Source organism: Tachyglossus aculeatus, chromosome 1, assembly GCF_015852505.1.
Source record: "Tachyglossus aculeatus isolate mTacAcu1 chromosome 1, mTacAcu1.pri, whole genome shotgun sequence".
In the NCBI taxonomy this organism is placed as follows: domain Eukaryota; kingdom Metazoa; phylum Chordata; class Mammalia; order Monotremata; family Tachyglossidae; genus Tachyglossus; species Tachyglossus aculeatus.
The window spans coordinates 78,988,926-79,008,789 of NC_052066.1; the positions used below are offsets into that span (position 1 = coordinate 78,988,926).

The 19,864-nt window shown below is 43.8% G+C and overlaps 1 protein-coding gene across 1 annotated transcript in view; it reads left to right on the forward strand.

Moving 5' to 3' along the window:
* ANKMY1 (ankyrin repeat and MYND domain containing 1) overlaps positions 1 to 19,864 on the forward strand; it is a 166,325-nt gene that overhangs the window by 97,036 nt on the left and 49,425 nt on the right. Inside the window, exon 13 of the mRNA XM_038747277.1 lies at positions 3,413 to 3,485. Within this exon, the coding sequence (XP_038603205.1) occupies positions 3,413 to 3,485 (73 nt within the window). The remainder of the gene's footprint in view (positions 1 to 3,412; positions 3,486 to 19,864) is intronic.

The window sequence follows — 19,864 nt, forward strand, 5'->3', positions numbered from 1 at the left end:
TCCCCAACAACAGTGTTCTCTCAGGATATCGTGATGGGGCACCCTTTTCTTTTTGATATATCAGTTCTCTCCCATTCTTATTTCATGTCAATTATTCTATTTCTAGACTGTGAGCCCACTGTTGGGTAGGGACTGTCTCTATATGTTGCCAACTTGTACTTCCCAAGCGCTTAGTACAGTGCTCTGCACAGAGTAAGCACTCAATAAATACGATTGATTGATTCTTAATTCTCTTCCCCCTCTAGACCGTAAACTCTTTGTGGGGAGGTAACATGTCTACCAACTCTGTACCAACTTGACACTTGTCCACATGTTTTGTTTTGTTGTCTGTCTCCCCCTTATAGACCGTGAGCCTGTTGTTGAGTAGTGACTGTCTCTATATGTCGCCAACTTGTACTTCCCAAACGCTTAGTACAATGTTCTGCACACAGTAAGTGCTCAGTAAATATGATTGAATGAATGAACTCTGTTGCATTGTACTCTCCCAAGTGCTTAGTACAAAGCTCTGCACACAGTAAGAGCTCAATAAATTGCTTGGCACATAGTAAGCGCTTAACAAATATCACAATTATTATTATTGTTATTATTATTAATAATAAATACCATTGATTCTAGGCTGAATGGCACTCTTTAGAGATATTCATTTGCAATCTATTCCATTAGAGGGGAGAGATACGATGGATGTGTGGAACAAAGTGGCCTGGAGCATAATTGCTTTTCTACATGGTTATTAATGATATTGTAGCCTCTCGTCATAAATGGAGGATGAGCTTCAGTCCAGTCATGAAGACTTTGGGATTAAAAACCTATACCAAGGAATTGGCTAAAGGGCTAGTGGCTTCTTCAGGACCACTGACTCTCCCTCTTCCAAGTACGCAGCATGTCGCACAGGGCATGTAATAACCTTACTTGGAAAAATGTCCCAAGTGGCCATTAGCATAGTGCCAGTCCTGTATTTAATAATAAATATGGTATTTGTTATGTGCTTACTGTGTGTGAGGCACTGTATTAAGCGATGGGGTGGATACAAGCAAATAAGGTTGGACACAGTCCCTGTTCCAAATGAGGCTCACAGTTTCAATCCCCATTTTACAGATGAGGTCACTGAGACCCAGGGAAGTGAAGTGACTTGCCCAAGGTCACACAGCACTCAAGTGGCAGAGCCAGTATTAGAGATCATTGCGTTCTGATTCACAGGCCCATGCTCTATCCACTATGTGACATGGCAGTTACCTAGGGAGTCACCTCACGCAGCTGTTGTGGTCATTGCCCTCCACATCAACTAACTCTTTTCAGGATTCCTGGAGAGTCCACCCAGTCAGTCAGTCAGTCATTCAATCGTATTTATTGAGCGCTTCCTGTGAGCAGAGCACTTTACCAAGCACTTGGGAGAGTACCATATAACAACATAGCAGACTCATCCCCTGCCCACAGCGAGCTTACAGTCTAGAGGACTGTCCACCATGAGAGGCACTCCAAGCAATCCTATGATCAGAAGCCTTCTCACCCAGTTGCAATTCCCTAACTCTGGCTATTCCACACTGCCACGGTGGTGAGACGTGAGTCGCATTTTGGGGATGCAAAAGTCATTAATAGTGTGGGTCACGTACTGGATGCTCTCGTAGGATGATGCAAAAAGGAGAAAGACCTGCTCTCTGGACATGCAGGAGATGCTGGGGCCAGGCACAAAGTCAATTATCATAAGCAAAATACAGGGGTGGCACGGAATTACTCGCCCCCTCTTCAAAGCCTTATAAGGCACATCTCCTCCAAGAGGCCTTCCCAGACTAAGCCCCCCCTTTCCTCTTCTCCCACTCTCTTCTGAGTCACTGTGGCTTGGTCTCGTGGTTCTTCCCCACTCCCAGCCCACAGCAATTATGTACATAAACTGTAATGTATTTGTATTGATGTCTGTCTCCCCTTCTCTAGACTGCAAGCTCTTTGTGAGCAGGGAATGTGTTCCTCCATTGTTGTATTGTACTCTCCCAAGCACTTAGTAGGGTGCTCTGCTCAAAGTAAGTGCTCAACAAATACTATTAAATGAGTTAAAAATTGGTGGTGTATCTCTCTTCCTATCGATCTACCTTGGGATTCACCAAATAGACTTGAAGCAGGCCACTGTCTTCGGTCTCTTTGAATTTAACCCCCACAGCCTCTCTTGATTCCCTAAGTGATGGGGTGACCAACCAATCAGTGGTATTTATTGAGTGTTTACAAGGTTCAGAGTACTGAACTAAGCACCTGGGAAAGTACAATATAACAGAGTTGGTAGATGCAATCTTACTAAATTAATCTCAAGTGAAGAAATAAATCTCCTTCCCCTCTTTGATGGCTCTCCTAAATATTGTTGCTTTCACTCAGATTTGAAGACATTGTATTTACATTTTGCCAGTTGTATGTAGGTCAAATCAACAACATACTCCGTGGCATGCTAATTTGGGTTATATCCTCCTTGTGGAAAGCCTAGAAAAATCTGCAGACCTGCAAAATCTCCAGATCCCCAGACCAGACTTCCAGCCAGACATTCCTGGCTGCCAAGATTTTCACTAAGTGGTGACTCTGATGTAACACTTCACTTGATTAGAGCTAGTGCTGTTAAAGTACTGGATTGTGGACTGAAGTAGTAAAGAGCTGGAGGTGGATTGGGAAACTAAAGAAATCTAGCCATATTAACCTTAGGAGTCGTCATAATAATCTTAAGGTTTGTAACATGTACGATTCCCCTCTCCTTGCCCTAGAAGGGATTCATTGTAATGGGAAACCATTTCTCCGGCCTCAACGAAGGGCAATTTCTTTCTCCACTTCTCGGTCAAAGTTGATCAAATCACTGTGCCACCAGCCTGTGAGGGAAGAGTTAAATGGTACCTCTGTGACCTGTGTCTGATGTTTTATCTCTTCTCTCTGATCGGCAGGCTCTCCAGGAGAAGGACTTAGACTGTGAGTCCAATGTGTGACAGGGACTGTGTCCTACCTGATTATCTTGTATCTACTCCAGCGCTTAGTACAGTGTCTTAACAACACTTAACAAGTACTATAAGATAAAACAATCCTACTGGGGAATAGAGCACAAGCACGTGAGATAGAGAGACCATGTAGCAGACAAGGTTGGGGTCTTTGGGAGGCAAGCATTATTCCCTTAGTCTTTAAGCTCACTGAGGGCCGGAAATGTGTTTGTTGTATTACTCTCCCAAGCACTTAGTACAGTCCTCTGCCCACAGTAAGCGCTCAACAGATACAACTTATTGATTGATTCTGTCCTGCAGTACAGTGAGTCACTTGTGAAGGCCTTGCTGGAAAAGTTCATAGCTTATTATAAGAGATGTTTGAAGAGAGGCCTACCTTGTATCGTGGCCCTCTTTTTTTGCTGGCACCTCTATCTCTGAGTGCTAATTCCTGTCCTTTTATTGTGTAGTGGAAACCATGAGTAATCAAAAGAAGAGGAGAATTGTTGCTACTGGAAAATCGCCCCAAGGGAAAGTAGAAAGGTAAGATGATGTTGAACTGAGAAACACCTACTTCAGGGAAATAACCCTACCGTTCCAATTTAAGTCTTTATTGATGCATTTTAAATCGGTCTTGCTGAAGTCTGCCCAACTTTCCCCACCCAAGTCTTTATTGATGTATTTTAAATCTATTTGGTTACAGTCTGCCCTCTAATCTGCTCAGAGACACTGCCTCACCCCTCTCATTGACTCTCGAGCCCACATTTCCTACTGTGACTATTCTCTCAACTTTCTCAACATCCCGATGACCTCCTCACCACCTGCCCTGTTGTTAGCAGAGTGCCAATAGACCCCTATTTCCCCAAAGACCTCCCTGGCCTCTTCAGTGCCCTTCTTGCTTCCACATTCACATTCTTCTCCTTCCCAGCTTGTATCCCAAGAGGTCTCCTGTCTGTGAGTTTTAATCCCTATACCTGCACCATGGATCCCATCTCTTCTCACTTCTGATGAACTCTTTGTCTTGCCCCCCTCTCCCGCTTTACTGCTATATTCCATGCAGGACAGGCTTTTAAAGCCAGCATCAGTGGCAGCAAGCCAGTACTGTGTGCGTGAGGTGTGGGGAGGCCTCTCAGACTAGCAGCAGCAGCGAGTAGACAGTGCATGGAGTGGGCATTAAAAACCACCCTGTGACTAGTGAGCATTGTGTACAGGGGAGGGGAGGGGAGAGGTGAGGCATTTAAAATCACCACGTGGAAAACTGCCATCATGCACTCGAGGTTGGGAAGCATTTAGGAAGCAGCATGGTTTAGTCATGGGTTCTAATCCTTCTAATCCCGGCTCCAGCACTTGTCTGCTGTGTGACTTTGGGCAAGTCACTTCACTTCTCTGTGCCTCATTTACCTCATCTGTAAAATGGGGATTGAGACTGTGAGCCCAACGTGGAATAGGGACTGTGTCCAGCCCGATTTGCTTGTGTCCATCCCAGTGCTTAGTACAGTGCTGGCACATAGTAAGTACTTAACAAATATCACAGTTATTTAAAAGCAACGAGTGGCTAATGGGCATTTTGGGGCAGGAGGGGTGAGGCAATTACAACTGCAGTGTGATGAGTGGGGGTCGGGCCAGGGCAGGAGAGGGTGTGACAGAGTAGTAGTGATACTTAATGAGCACCCATTGGGTGCAGTACATTCTACTAAGTGTTTGGAAATTCAGAATTAAAGACGTGACAGTTTCCCTGTCCACAAGGAACTTTAGTAGGGGAGGCTTTTACACCATTTCGTGGCAAACAGACCTCAGGTGGAAAGTGGCCATGTGGAAACTCAGTCTGGCAACTTAATGTGGCATGGATGGGCAAGGTGAGGGCTATTACAGCTCATCTGCAGCACCAGAAAATGGAAGGAGCCCCACAGATCCCTCAGCTGGGCCCGGGGCTGTGTCCTCCTGGCCCAAAGAGCCAGAGCAGCAGGAGCACAGGCTGGGGGAGTTCCCCCTCCTATCCCCTGCCCCTCACATCCCCACACCAAAGTAGACCTTGCACCTTCCCCCTCATCCCACCCCTCCCCAGTCCAGAGCCATGTCAGGCTTGCTTGGAAGCTGGCAGTGCATCTAGTGGCCGGCTGGCTGCCTGGTACATTCTAGTCTGAAGGGAAAGAAAAGAAAATGTGTCTGCTTTTCACACCACAGTTGCCAAACTGGCACTTAGCATTATACCGGTGAGGCATTCTGGATGGTTCTGGATCAGTCTCAACTCTGATTCAACCTCTCACTCCACTCTGTCTCTTTCCCTTCTGCCTTCAATAATAATAATAATAATAATAATAATAGTAATGATAATGAGGTGTTTCTTAAGCACTTAATATATGACAAACACTACTAAGTGCTGGAATAGAGACAAGATCCATTATAGACAGGGAACCTGCCTGCTGATTCTGTTTTATCGTAGTAGTAATAATGATGGTATTTGTTAAGTGCTTACTATGTTCCAAACATTCATTCATTCAATCATATTTTTTGAGTGCTTACTGTGTGCAGAGCACTGTACTAAGCACTGTTCTGAGCACTGGGGTAGATACAAGGTAATCAGGTTGTCCCACGCAGGGCTCACAGTCTTAATTACCATTTTACAGTTGAGGTAACTGAGGCACCGAGAAGTTAAATGACTTGCCCAAAGTCACACAGCTGAAGTGGCAGAGGTGGGATTAGAACCCATGACCTCTGACTCCCAAGCCAGTGCTCTTTCCACTAAGCCATGGTGCTTCTCCTCTTGCAAACACTTAGTACAGTGCTCTGCACACAATCAGTGCTTCATAAATATAAATACCATTGATTGATTGACCAGGTTGGACGCAGTCCCTGTCCCACATGAAGCTCACATACTAAGTAGGAGGGAGAATTGCTAAAATAATGATGGTATTTGTTAAGCACTTACTATGTGCCAAGCACTGTTCTAAGCATGGGCTATAAATCCCTGTTTTCCAGATGAGGAAACTGAGGCGCAGAGAAACTAAGTGACATCATTTCAAATTTGCTCATCTTCTTGTCCTATAAAAGCTTTCTCTTGACTCTTTCGCACCTTCCAGCTATCACCCCATTTCCTCCCTTCCATTCCCAAAGAGCAATGTATCCACCTACTTCTTTTCTTTCTGTTGATTTTCTTCTCAACCCTCTGCATTTTGATTTTCACCCTATTCACTCTATTGAGGCTGTATTCAGTGTTATTTATATTAATGACTATGTACCCCACATCTAGATTGCAGGGAAACTATCTGTTTATTTGTGCTCTCCCAAGCATTTAGTAAGTTGCTCTGCCCACAGTAAGCACTCAATAAATACGATTGAATGAATGAATGAATGAATCTCTCCTTAGCTAAGTTCCATGGACTTTTTTTTGCCCTAATACTTCCTTTTTCACTGTTGACACTCCCTTCTAGAAACTCTATCTAGCTCTGGTTTCACCAGTACAGTGTAGATTTGGTTCGCAACCTGCCACTCTGAGTCTTCCTTTATTTCATTTGCTTGTCCCTCTTCCACTCCTCACCATTTAACTGTTGGGGTTTCACAAGAGTCCTCTGCATGCTCATTCTTTTAGGGAAAACTCAGTCGCTCACATGGCTTCAGGTACCACCTGAAATCAATCTATGGACCTCTGCACATTTTATCCTGATGCCAGCTCACGTTTTCTCCTCTTCTCCTTCCCCTGGCCTTCCTCCTCCTCCAGTAGGCTATCTCCACGTGGATGATCCATGAGCACCCTGACCTCAACTGAGCAAAAATTGAACTCCTTTACTAATTTTCCCTTTATGGCAACAAGATATCCACCCGCCTTGTCTATGATTCCTCACTGTCTTTCACCCTTCCATGGTCTTTGTGTCTCTAAATTTTGCCATTTTTTTTCCTCCACAGCATTTCCCAGATCTACCTCTTCTACTCCTTTGTTTCTACTTTCACGAGAAGTAGCATGGCTCAGTGGAAAGAGCACTGACTTGGGAGTCAGAGGTCAGGGGTTCAAATCCCACCTCCACCACTTGTCATCTGTGTGACTTTGGGCAAGTCACTTAACTTCTCTGTGCCTAAATTACCTCATCTATAAAATGGGGATTAAGACTGTGAACCCCACGTGGGACAACCTGATCACCTTGTATCCTTCCCAAAGCTTAGAACAGTGCTTTGCACATAGTAAGCGCTTAACAAATGCCCTCATTATTATTAGTATTTGTTCCCAGGTGTCTAATATAGTGTTGCATGTACTGTAAACACTTAATAAGTACTAGTGATAATGATGGGTCATGTCAGTGATAAGCCAATTTCTAGATTTCTGCTTCTGTAAATCAATATCAATCCTGGTTGGTTTTGAGTCCCTATCAATAGTAGCAATGGAGCTTAGTGGATAGAGCATGGGCCTGGGAGATAGAGAAACCTGGGTTCTAATCCTGCATTTGCCACTTGTCTGATGCGTGATCTTGGACAAGTCACTTCCTTCTCTGTGCTTCAGTTACCTCATCTGTAAAATGGGGATTAAGACTGTGAGTCCCATGTGTGACAGGGACTGTGCCCAACCTGGTTAACTTGTGTCTACCTCAGCTCTTAAAGTTACAATCCATTACTCTGACATATATACCTTTTATAGATTGGGATTACTAACAATAATTAAGAGATGTGATCAGTTGCAGCTTTTCCTCTGTATTCAGAGGAAACTGAATATAACTCTGTAGTTGAATCCTGTACATCTTCAAGTGTCATTCATTGTTTCAATGACCAGAAATGAGGAGTTAAGTTGAAGATCTCAAACCATTGAAATAAACAGGGCCTTTACCACACTGGGTGATATTTAAGAAAGAGGTGGTAAACAAAAAAGCTTGTTTCAAGCAGCCTACATTGTCTTGACACTTTCTCTGACTTCTCTGACACATCTCTTTGAGTCATTAACTTGGCTTTGGGAAGCAATTTGCAACATATCAAAGTTCTCTTTCCAGTAAACAGTGCCAAATATTGCAATCAGGCTCCCTGTGTAATGCTAACAAGCAGATAGGTGTTGCCAACATAGATCCTTTCCTCTCCACATTGCCAAGATCCGCCCTTTCCTCTCCATCCATACCGCTACCCTGCTCTTTCAAGCTCTCATCCTATCCCGTCTGGACTACTGCATCAGCCTTCTCTCTGATCTCCCATCCTCGTGTCTCTCCCCACTTCAATCCATACTTCGTGCTGCTGCCCAGATTATCTTTGTCCAGAAACACTCTGGGCATGTTACTCCCCTTCTCAAAAATCTCCAGTGGCTACCAATCAATCTGCGCATCAGGCAGAAACTCCTCACCCTGGGCTTCAAGGCTGTCCATCACCTCGCTCCCTCCTACCTCACCTCCCTTCTCTCCTTCTACAGCCCAGTCCGCACCCTCCGCTCCTCCACCGCTGATCTCCTCACCGTACCTCGCTCTCGCCTGTCCCGCCAAAGACTCCCGGCCCACGTCATCCCCCGGGCCTGGAATGCCCTCCCTCTGCCCATCTGCCAAGCTAGCTCTCTTCCTCCCTTCAAGGCCCTACTGAGAGCTCACCTCCTCCAGGAGGCCTTCCCAGACTAAGCCCCTTCCTTCCTCTCCCCCTCGTCCCCCTCTCCATCCCCCCATCTTACTTCCTTCCCTTCCCCACAGCACCTGTATATATGTATATATGTTTGTACATATTTATTACTCTATTTATTTATTTATTTTACTTGTACATATCTATTCTATTTATTTTATTTTGTTAGTATGTTTGGTTTTGTTCTCTGTCACACCCTTTTAGACTGTGAGCCCACTGGTGGGTAGGGACTGTCTCTATATGTTGCCAACTTGTACTTCCCAAGCGCTTAGTACAGTGCTCTGTACACAGTAAGCGCTCAATAAATACAATTGATTGATTTTTCCTTTGATCTGTTTAAAACAGACCATATCAGTCAGTGTTATTTATTGAGTGCTTACTGTTCGCAGAGCATGAGAAGCAGGATGGCTCAGTGAAAAGAGCCCGGGCTTGGGAGTCAGAGGTCATGGGTTCAAATCCCAGATCCACCAACTGTTAGCTGTGTGACTTTGGGCAAGAAACTTAACTTCTCTGTGCCTCAGTTACCTCATCTGTAAAATGGGGATTAAGACTGTGAGCCCCACGTGGGACAACCTGATCACTTTGTATCCCCCCAGTGCTGAGAACAGTGTTCTACACATAGTAAGCACTTAACAAATGTCATTATTATTATTATTATTGCTATTACTAAGGACTTCAGACAGTACAATTACAACAATTGGTAGACATTGTTCCCAGTCCAGGCGGAGCTTACAGTGTAGGAGGGAGCCATGCATTAAAATAAATTATGGATATGTACATAAGTGCTTGTGAGGCTGCGGGAGGAGTGAATAAAGGGTGCAAATCCAAGTGCAAGGGTGACACAGAAGGGAGTAGGAGAAAAGAGAGTTTAGTCAATCATTTATTGAGTGCTTGCTGCATGCAGAGCACTGTATTAAGTGCTTGCGAGAATACACTATAACAGAGTTGGTAAACACATTCCCTGCACAACAGGCTAAGGCTTTGAAGGTGGAGAGAGGGGTGGTCTGTCACACAGCAGCAAGGTCTAGTGGGTAGAACATGGGCCAGAAAGATGTGGGGTCTAATCCTGACTCCACCACTTGCATGCTGTGTGATCTCAGGCAAGTCACTTAACTTCTCTGTGCCTCAATAACCTCAACTGTAAAATGGGATGAGGACTATGAGCCCTAAGTGGGACAGGGATTTTGTCTAACCTGATTAGCTTCTGTCCACCTCAGTGTTTAGAACAGTACTTGACTCATAGTAAGCATTCAAAAATTCCATCATTATTGTGATCGTTATTATGATGGGGAAGGGAGTTCCAGGTCAGAAGGAAGATGTGGGCAAGGGATCAGAGGTGAGGTAGATGAGTTGCACTGAGCAGGTTGGTGTCAGAGGAACAAAGTGACTGGGCCGGGTTGTAGCAAGAAATCAGCTAGGAAAGATAGGAGGGAGAAAAGTGATTGAGTGCTTTAAAGCCAATGTTATGGAGTTTCCAGATGATGCAGAAGTGGATAGGCCAACGCTGGAAGTTCTTGAGGAGTGGGGAAATGGTCCTGTGAAAAAATGATCTGGTCAGCAGAGTGAAATGTGGAATGGTATGGGGAGACACAGAAGGCAGGGAGGTCAACAAGGAGACTGATGCAGTAATCAAGGAGGGGTAAGTGTTTGAATCAGTGTAGTAATAGCTATATAGCCCTCTAGACTGTGAGCTTGTTGTGGGCAGGGAATGTGTCTTCTATATTGCTGTATTGTACTCTCCCAAGAGCTTATTACAGTACTCTACACACAACGATCAATAAATACAAGTGTCTGTCTGATATATAGCACTGGTTTTCCCTAGGCTTCCATCTTGTTCTATCCAAGCCATGCTGTAAAATGTTGTGTTGTGACAGAAATGACTATATTCCCTCCTAAATCCTCATTATCGTAGATAGTTCTGTGGAGCCTTTGCCATTTGGGATGTTACTGCAACATTGAAATTTTTTCTGAAGACATTAGCAATTACATACTTGGGGAAAGTTGTTTTGATATAAAACTGAAAACAAAGACATGTCATCATAACACATTCTCACAAGCTGTGACTAGCCAGGAAGAGCAAAAGAGAGTTGATGCCATTAACTGGGAAATCCAGAACAATGAACCCTTTCAGTGTGAAAAACAAACAAAAAACATCAACCCTTTCCCACATACAAAGGCCTGAATTATCCAGATTGGCTGTCCAAGTGATGTATTCCTAGGTTAGGTGTATGCAATTTAGAGTTGTTGTTCCCAAGCCAGGTTTCCCTTAAGGGGGAGGAGATAATTGTCTAGCTTAGGAACGATCTGTCTATTCATCGAGCTAGGAAGAAGGGTCGCCATCTGTGTCACCACCTGCTAGGGCTTGGATGGACTTGCAGATGGCTCCCCCGAGGTGATTGAGCAAGAAATGGGGAGGACTCAAGTGTTGTGCCCCTGTTCATCAAAATAGCTTCCTTTTGCCTCTCTCAGCCCTGGCTCTTGCAGCTTCAAATGGTGGCTAAAACGGGTGGCCAAATCTAGCAAGGTCCACTTTATTAATTATAATAACTACAACAATAATAATTGTGGCATTTAGTAAGCACTTACTATGTCCCAGGCACTGTTATAAGCACCGGGATGGATACAAGATAATCGGGTTGTGTACAGTCCCTGTCCCACATGGGGCTCACGGTCTTAATCCCCATTTTACAGGTAAAGTAATGGAGGCCCAGAGAAGTAAAGTGACTTGCCCAGGATCACACAGCAGACAGGTGGCAGAGCCAGGACTGGAACCCTGCTTGACTCCCAGTCCTGTGCTTTATCCACTAGGCCACGTTGCATCTCAGCTTCTCACTTTCCATTATGGGGGCTTTTTTGAAAGACTGGAAGTGGCTCAGAGCAGGGTGGTACAGGAGAGATGAACCTCCAGCTTCCTTCTTGTCTTTGTGCCTTTCCCTCTCATTCTTCTCTGTGCCTCATCTTCTTCTCTCTGTCCTCCCTCATCATAGTTGTAATCATGATGGTGGTAGTAATGGTAGTCAATCAATTGTATTTATTGAGCACTTACTGTGTGCAGAGAACTGAACTAAATAATAATAATAATAATAATAATAATATCATCATCATCATCAATCATATTTATTGAGCATTTACTGTGTGCAGAGCACTGTACTAAGCACTTGGGAAGTACAGTTGGCAACATATAGAGACAGTCCCTACCCAACAGTGGGCTCACAGTCTAAAAGGGGGAGACAGAAAACGAAACCAAACATACTAACAAAATAAAATAAATAGAATAGATATGTACAAGTAAAATAAATAAATAGAGTAATAAATATGTACAAACATATATACATATATGCAGGTGCTTTGGGGAAGGGAAGGAGGTAAGGCGGGGGGATGGAGAGGGGGAAGAGGGGGAGAGGAAGGAAGGGGCTCAGTCTGGGAAGGCCTCCTGGAGGAGGTGAGCTCTCAGTAGGGCCTTGAAGGGAGGAAGAGAGCTAGCTTGGTGGATGTGGGGAGGGAGGGCATTCCAGGCCAGGGGGAGGACGTGGGCCGGGGGTCGATGGCAGGACAGGCGAGAACGAGGCACGGGGAGGAGATTAGCGGCAGAGGAGCGGAGGGTGCGGGCTGGGCTGGAGAAGGAGAGAAGGGAGGAGAGGTAGGAGGGGGTGAGGTGATGGACAGCCTTGAAGCCCAGGGTGAGGAGTTTCTGCCTGATGCGCAGATTGATTGGTAGCCACTGGAGATTTTTGAGGAGGGGAGTAACTTGCCCAGAGCGTTTCTGGACAAAGAGAATCCGGGCAGCAGCATGAAGTATGGGCAGCAGCATGAAGTATGGGCAGCTGCATGAAGTATGGCATTTATTTTAATGGCATTTATTAAGTGCTTACTATGGGCAAAGCACTGTTCTAAGTGCTGGGAAGGTTACAAGGTGATCAGGTTGTCCCACGTGGGGCTCACAGTCTTAATCCCCATTTTACAGATGAGGGAACTGAGGCACAGAGAAGTTAAGTGACTTGCCCAAAGTCACACAGCTGACAATTGGCAGAGCCAGGATTTGAACCCATGACCTCTGACTCCAAAGTCCATACTCTTTCCACTGAGCCACGCTGCTTCTCAATGCTTGGGAGAGTAAAATACAACAATAAACACACTCCCCACCCACAGTGAGCTTAGTAGTACTACTTATTGAGCACCCACTGGGTGCAATGTCCTGTACAAAATGCTTGGTAAAGTAACAATAATAATAATAATAATGATGGCATTTATTAAGCACTTACTATGTGCAAAGCACTGTTCTAAGCACTGGCGGGGGGGTTACAAGGTGATCAGATTGTCCCATGAGGGGCTCACAGTCTTCATCCCCACTTTACAGATGAGGGAACTGAGGCCCATAGAAGTGAAGTGACTTGCCCAAAGTCACACAGCTGACAAATGGCAGAGCCGGGATTTGAACCCCTGACCTCTGACTCCAAAGCCCGTGCTCTTTCTACTGAGCCACGCTCCTTCCCCAAAGAATCAAGTACAAAGAATCAAGCTTCACTTTCCTTGTCCACACTTTGTAACGTGAGAGATAGATGCTAAAAGAGAATCAGGGAAGCCTAGCGGAAAGAGCACAGGCCTGAGAATCAAAGAGGAAGCAGGATGTAGTCATAGAAAACAGACTTGGGAGTCAGAAGGTCATGGGTTCTAACCCTGGCTCTGCTGCTTGTCTGCTGTATGACCTTGGGCATGTCACTTCACTTCTTTGGGCCTTGGTTAACTCATAAGTAAAATAGGTATTGAGACTGGGAGCCCCATGTAGGACAGGGACCACCCCAATGCTTAGTTCAGTGCCTAGCACATAGTAAGTGCCTAACAAATATCATCATTATTATTATCATTATTATTATTAGAGGAAATGGGTTCTAATCCCAATTCCATCACTTGTCTGCTGTGTTAACATGGGCAAGTCACTTAACTTCTCTGTGCCTCAGTTACCTCATCTGTAAAATGTGGATTAAGACTGTGAGCTCCACATGGGACAACCGGATAATCTTGTATCTGCCCCAGTGCTTAGAACAGTACTTGACACATAGTAAGTGCTTAACAAATACCATTATTATTATTATTATTATTAGTTAGACTGTAAGCCCCACGTGGGACAGAGATTGTGTCAAATCTGATTATCTTCTATCTACTCCACTTAGTCCAGTGGTGGGTATGTAAGTGGTTGGTGCTTAAAGTACTGTAAAAATATGTTCCCGAGTAGAATGATCTGAATAAATGAGTGTACCATTGAAAGCACATAGAGGTGTGAGTGCTTAGGTAGGGAAAATGCATATGTATTTTACATATGTGAGTAATCGGGTTGTAATCGGTTGATACTTACAAATGTCAGTATCAGAGGTGTCAGGTTGCTATGGTTTGGAGTGCTAGGAATTCTCGTGGTGAAATTTTCAGAAAGGCTCTGAGCATGAGGAGCACTATGGTTTATTGGATTGGAGGGGCGGGGACAGGGAATTCCAGATTGGGATGTGAGCAGGAGAGAGGGCTCAAAGGTAACAGATTTGAAAGCAGAAAGTGAATTCCAGATTGGTACAGGAGCAGGAGAGGGGGCTCAGAAGTGAGAGATTCAAAAGTGGAAAGGGAATTCCTGATTTGAGAGAGGGCTCAGAGGTGACATATTTGAAAGTGTGGTGTAGCTAGGTTCATTTGGGAGGAAAAGAGCAAGTGAGCTGGGAAATAGTGTGAGAAGAGAGCCAACATGGTAGATGGGGAGAGTTGGTGGAGAGCCATGAAGGTGAGTGTGAGGAGTTTTTGCTTTGAAGTGGGAAATGGGAAGCCAGTAGGCTTTGAGAAATATGGAGAGCCAGTCCGTGCTTCAAGAAGCTGGAAATTGTACTTTCCAAGTGCTTGGTCCAGTACTCTGCACACAATAAGCACTCAATAAATACAACTGAATGAATGAATGAATGAGAGAGAATGAAGGCAGAGAAACCAGTGAAGCAACTGATAACGTAGTCTAGCCAAGAGAACTTGGACCAGGCTGGTGGCCATTGTGGATAGGAAGGGGCAAGTCTGGGAAATGCTGTGAGGAGAGAACTGGCAAGACTCAGCAGTGGTTTGAATTTGGGACCTGAAAGATAATGAGTAGTACGGGATGACACAAAGATATCTGGCTTCTGAGATATGGAATAAAATACTAATTGTAGTATTTTCTATTATCAGTAATAACATAATGATAATAATTGTGGTATTTGATATGCACTTACAATGTGCCAGGCACTGGACTAAGCACAGGGTTAGGGACAAGCAAATCATATTGGACACAGTCCCTCTTCCATGTGGGGCTCACAGTTTCAATCCCCATTTTACAAATGAGGTAATTGAGGCACAGAGAAGTTAAGTGACTCGCCTAAGGTCACACAGCAGATAAGTGGTGGAGACAGGATTAGAACCCATGACCCTCTGACTCCCAGGTATCCACTACACCTTCCTGCTTCTTGGTATTTGTTAAATGCTTACTATGTTCCAAGCACAGTGCTAAGCACTGTGGTTGATATGTTACCATCAAACCAGACAGGGGCATACAGTTTAAAGGAGTGGGTGAACATGTATTTAACCCCCATTTTTCAGATGAAAAAAAAGTGAAAATGAAACTGGTGTTTTCCATCTCCAACCTTCCATAATTCCCATCGTGCCTCTACCTCCTTTTCCCCATACCTTCTTCCTTTATTTCCCTATTTCTTCCCTTCATGTGTTTCCTTCCAACTTCTCCCCTGACATTCCCTGACACCATTCTCTCCACCGAACTCAATTCTTTTGCTCCACTTCCCTGTCCCTCCACCAATCTCGTACTACTAACCAGCAGACTTGGATCCCCTCCACAGTATTCTTCCTTCTGTGCATGAGCTGTGGAATGCCGCTGATGGTAATCTAGACACCAGGCTAACCTAATCCATTTTATACATCCTCTCCTGCTTTAACTCTGCCTTCTCCTTTGCCCAGCAACATTATCTCTCCATTCTTATTAGCTCCCATGCCAACTGCCCGCACCAGCTGTTTCAGACATTTAATCCATCAATCAGTGGTATTTACTGAGTGTTTACTGTGTACAGAGTACTGTACATAGCACATGGGAGAGTATAATGCAACAGGGTTGGTAGAAACATTCCCTGCCAACAACAAGCTTAGAGTCTAGAAGGGGAGACAGCCGTTAATATAAACAAATTAATTATGGGCCTGTAAAGTTCTTTTGGGGGAGGATGGGGTGAATATCTAGTACCAAAATTTTACAGATCCAATTGTAATTCCCTCCTCAAACCCCCTGTCCTCCCACCCCACCATTTCTTGTCCCTAAAGACCTGGCCACCTACTTCATTGATAAAATTGAAATCATCAGGCATATCTCTCTAAAATCTCCCCTGATGCTCTTCAGTTCCTCCCTCCTCCTGCTCCTTCTTCAACTTGCCCATCTTTCCCAGCAGTATCTCAAGAGATCTCCAACTTCTTGTCAAAATCTATACCTGCACCTCTGACTCCATCCCTTTACATCAAAACATGTGCCCTTCTGTCCCTGACCACCATCTTCAACTGCTCACTTTCCAGCAGTTTTTCCCCAGTACTTTCAAATATGCTCATTTATCCTCTATGCTAAAAAAAACCCTCCCTTGACCCAATGGCTCCCTCCAATTATCTCTCCACCTCCCCACAACCAGTCTTCTGCAAACTCTTTGAGCAAGTTGTCTACACCCACTGCCTCTACTTACCCTTCTCCCATTCTCTCCTTGTCTTCCTCCAGTCTGGCTTCCACCCCCTTCACTCCACTGAAACTGCCCTCTCAAAGATCACCATTAATCTCCTTGCCAAATCCAATGGCTTGTACTCCATCCTAATTTTCCTCGACCTCTCAGCTGGTTTTGACAATGTTTCCTGAAAACATTATCTAAACTTGGCTTCACTGACACCATCTTCTCCTGGGTCTCCTCCTATCTCTCTGGCTACTCCTCAGCATCTTTTCTGGGCTCCTCCTCTGCCTCCTATCATGTAGCTTTGGGAGTCTCCCAAGCCTCGGCCTGGGTTCTCTTCTATTTTCCATCTACAGCCACTCCCTTTGAAAACTCATTCACTCCCATGGCTTCAACTACCATCTCTTTGCAGATAATTCCTAAATCTAGTTTTCCAACTTGTTCTCTCTCCTCCTTTGGCTTCTTATTTATCCTTCTGCCTTCAGAATATCTCTACCAACTCCTCAAAATAAACATGCCTGAAATGGAACTCATCTTTTCATCCACACCTTATCTTCCCCCTGTTTTTCTCATCACCGTAGACAACTGTAGACAACTGCTACTACATTAATTGAAGCACTTATTTTATTCCATCTTGATTATTGTATCAGCCTCCTTGTTGGCCCCCCTGCCTCCTGTCTGTTCGCACTCTAGGCCATACTTCATTCCATTGCCTGGATCACTTTTCTACAAAGATGTTCAGGCCATCTTTCCCCACTCCTCACTTCTTATCTCATCTTGCTACTCTCCTACTATAACCAACCCACACACTTTGCTCCTTTAATGCTAACCTACTCACTGAATCTTTATCTCATCTATCTCACCACCGACCTCTTGCCCATATCCTGCCTCTGTCCTGGAGTGCTTTCCCTTTTCACACCTGACAAACAATTACTCTTCTTCCTCTTCAAAGTCTCATTGAAGACACATCTCCTCCAAGAGGCCTTCCCTGACTAAGCCCTCCTTTCCTTTTCTTCCACTCCCTTCTACATCACCCTGACTTGCCCCTTATTCTCCTCTCCCAGCTCCACAACACTTGTATATATCTGAAATTTTACTTATTCATGTAAATGTCTGTCTTCCCCTCAAGATTGTAAGCTCATTGTGAGCCGGGAATGTGTCTGCTTATTGTTACAGTGTACTCTCCCAAGTGCATGGTAAGTTACTCTGCACCCAGTAAGTGCTCAATAAATATAATTGACTAACTGACAATACCACTATCCTGCCTTTCTCACAAACCTATAGCCTTGATATTATCCTCCACTCATCACCCTCATTCTACAGAAATGTATTCATTCTATTACTAAATCCTATCAGTTTAACCTTCATAGTGTCACTAAAATCTGCCCTTACCCCTTCATCCATACTGCTACTATGTTGATCCAAACACTTATCATATCCCACCTTGAATACTGCATCAATCCCCTTGCTGGCCTCTCTGCCTCCTGTCTCTCCCCACTTCAGACCTTACTTCACTCTGCTGCTCAGACCATTTTTTTTTTATTCAATCCTTGTCTCTCCACTCCTCATCAACCTACAGTGGTTACTCATCCACCTCTGCATTGAACAGAAACTCCTTACAATTGGCACCCAAACAACTTACCCTCTCCTATTTCACCTCACTGTTATCCTACTACAACTCAAACCACACACTTCACCCCCCTAATGTAAAACTGTTCACTGTACTAGCTCATCTATTTCACCACAAACCCCTTTACCATGTCCACCCTCTGACCTGGAACTCCCTTCTCCTTCATATATGACAGACCATCCACTCTTCCCATCTTCTAAGTCTTATTAAAATTATATCTCTTCCAAGATGCCTCCCCCAATTAAACCTTCTTTGTCTTAATTCCCTCTCCCTTCTTCATCACCTGTGTACTTTAAGCATTTAATATTCATTCCACCCTCAGCCCCACAACACTTAAGGGCACATCCATAATTTATTTATATTAATGTCTCTCTCACTAGGCTGTAAGCTTGTTGTGGACAGAGAATGGGTCTGTCAATTCTGTTATATTGTACTCACCCAAGCAGTGAGTACAGTATTCTGCACACAATAAATGCTCAACAAATACCTTTGATTGATTGTGTGTGTATGTGTGTATCTGTTTGTATCAGTACCATTTTGCAGCTTGTGGGTGCAGAGAATTGTGTATGTACTAGTCTCTTGGGAAGCATATCACAAAAAAAGATGTAATTATTTCCCCAAGGAGTTCACAGTCTAAAGTAATTTGTGTGTGTGTGTGTGACAATATGTGCAATCTGAATGTGTCTCTTTGTACATCTGTATCATAACTGCATGAGTCACATTTTTAATTTTACCAGTTCTGACTAAAATATAAGCTTCATTTACCAGATCTCTAATCTCTTGATCCTGCCTTTGAATGAGTAACCCTCAAAAACCTAGGGGCCCTGCTATTTTACTATTTCTAACTTTAATGACATTTGTATACAGGAATATTTAATTATTCTTCCCTCTAGGGAACTGTTCTCCATTGGTTCTGCTTGCCTATCAGATTGTCTTTCAGATCTGCGCATGTCACTGGAGGAACATTTAACTGGAAATAAATAGCACATCTGTACATCTGTCCTTCGAGATTCGTGTGTCTCCAAGCCAGCCCAATCTGGGCATGGAGGAACACCTGTTTGTCCCTGTCTGGCAAGGATAGGCAAATAATGATGTATTTTATATGGAGTGCTTTACTAGCATGTGTGCAAATGAGCTATGGAAAACCAAATAAATTGTTTCAAGGTCTCAGTGAAACACTTAAAGCAAGTATTCATGCTGGTTAATTATTAAAGGCCCTTTCTGTAGCTCCATGACAACACATTTTTCATTTCCAGTTATTCTATAAAACCTCCATAATTCCAACTACTGTTTGACTGACATTTTATTCTTCTGATTTCTTTTAATTAAAGTGTATTGATAATTATTTGACATTTTTATTTCAGATATATAGTCAACATAGTTCTAGTTTTGTAACAAATACTCATAATTAAAAAAAGCTCTTCTACGATTAGCTCAGAAGAATAAATGGTGACAGAGTGAAATGTGTTAGGACATGGGCCTTAATTAAAAAAGGACTTAAAACAAAGATAAGTAGGTTTAATCAAAGTGGGGTTTGGCACATATGCTGGGGCAGAAGACTAAGCCTAACTAAATTAAACTAAATTATTTTTTTACTCTATAATATCCTTTTTTTATCACATTGTCATAAGAAGCTTTGCTACAGCACATGAATCATCTTTAGGAAGAAAATTGATTTAAAAAAATTAATTGAGCACACCTAATGTACCAAGCACTAACAGGACATAGATTGGCCCTTGACTTGGCCCTGTAAAGATGGAAAACACACACACACACACACAGAAACACACACACTCTCTCTCTCTCTCTCTCTCTCTCTCTCTCTCTCTCTCTCTCTCTCTCTCTCTCTCTCCCCCTATTGAATAAAAAGAAGGTGGCAAATGATTGAGGCAAGAAAATAATGAGAAAGTGCATGGCCAAATGTTAATGGCATTAAACCCTTAAAGGTTTGCCCATTGTAGTTTATTCTGTTTGTGTTTGGCTTTTATCAGATTCATTAAATC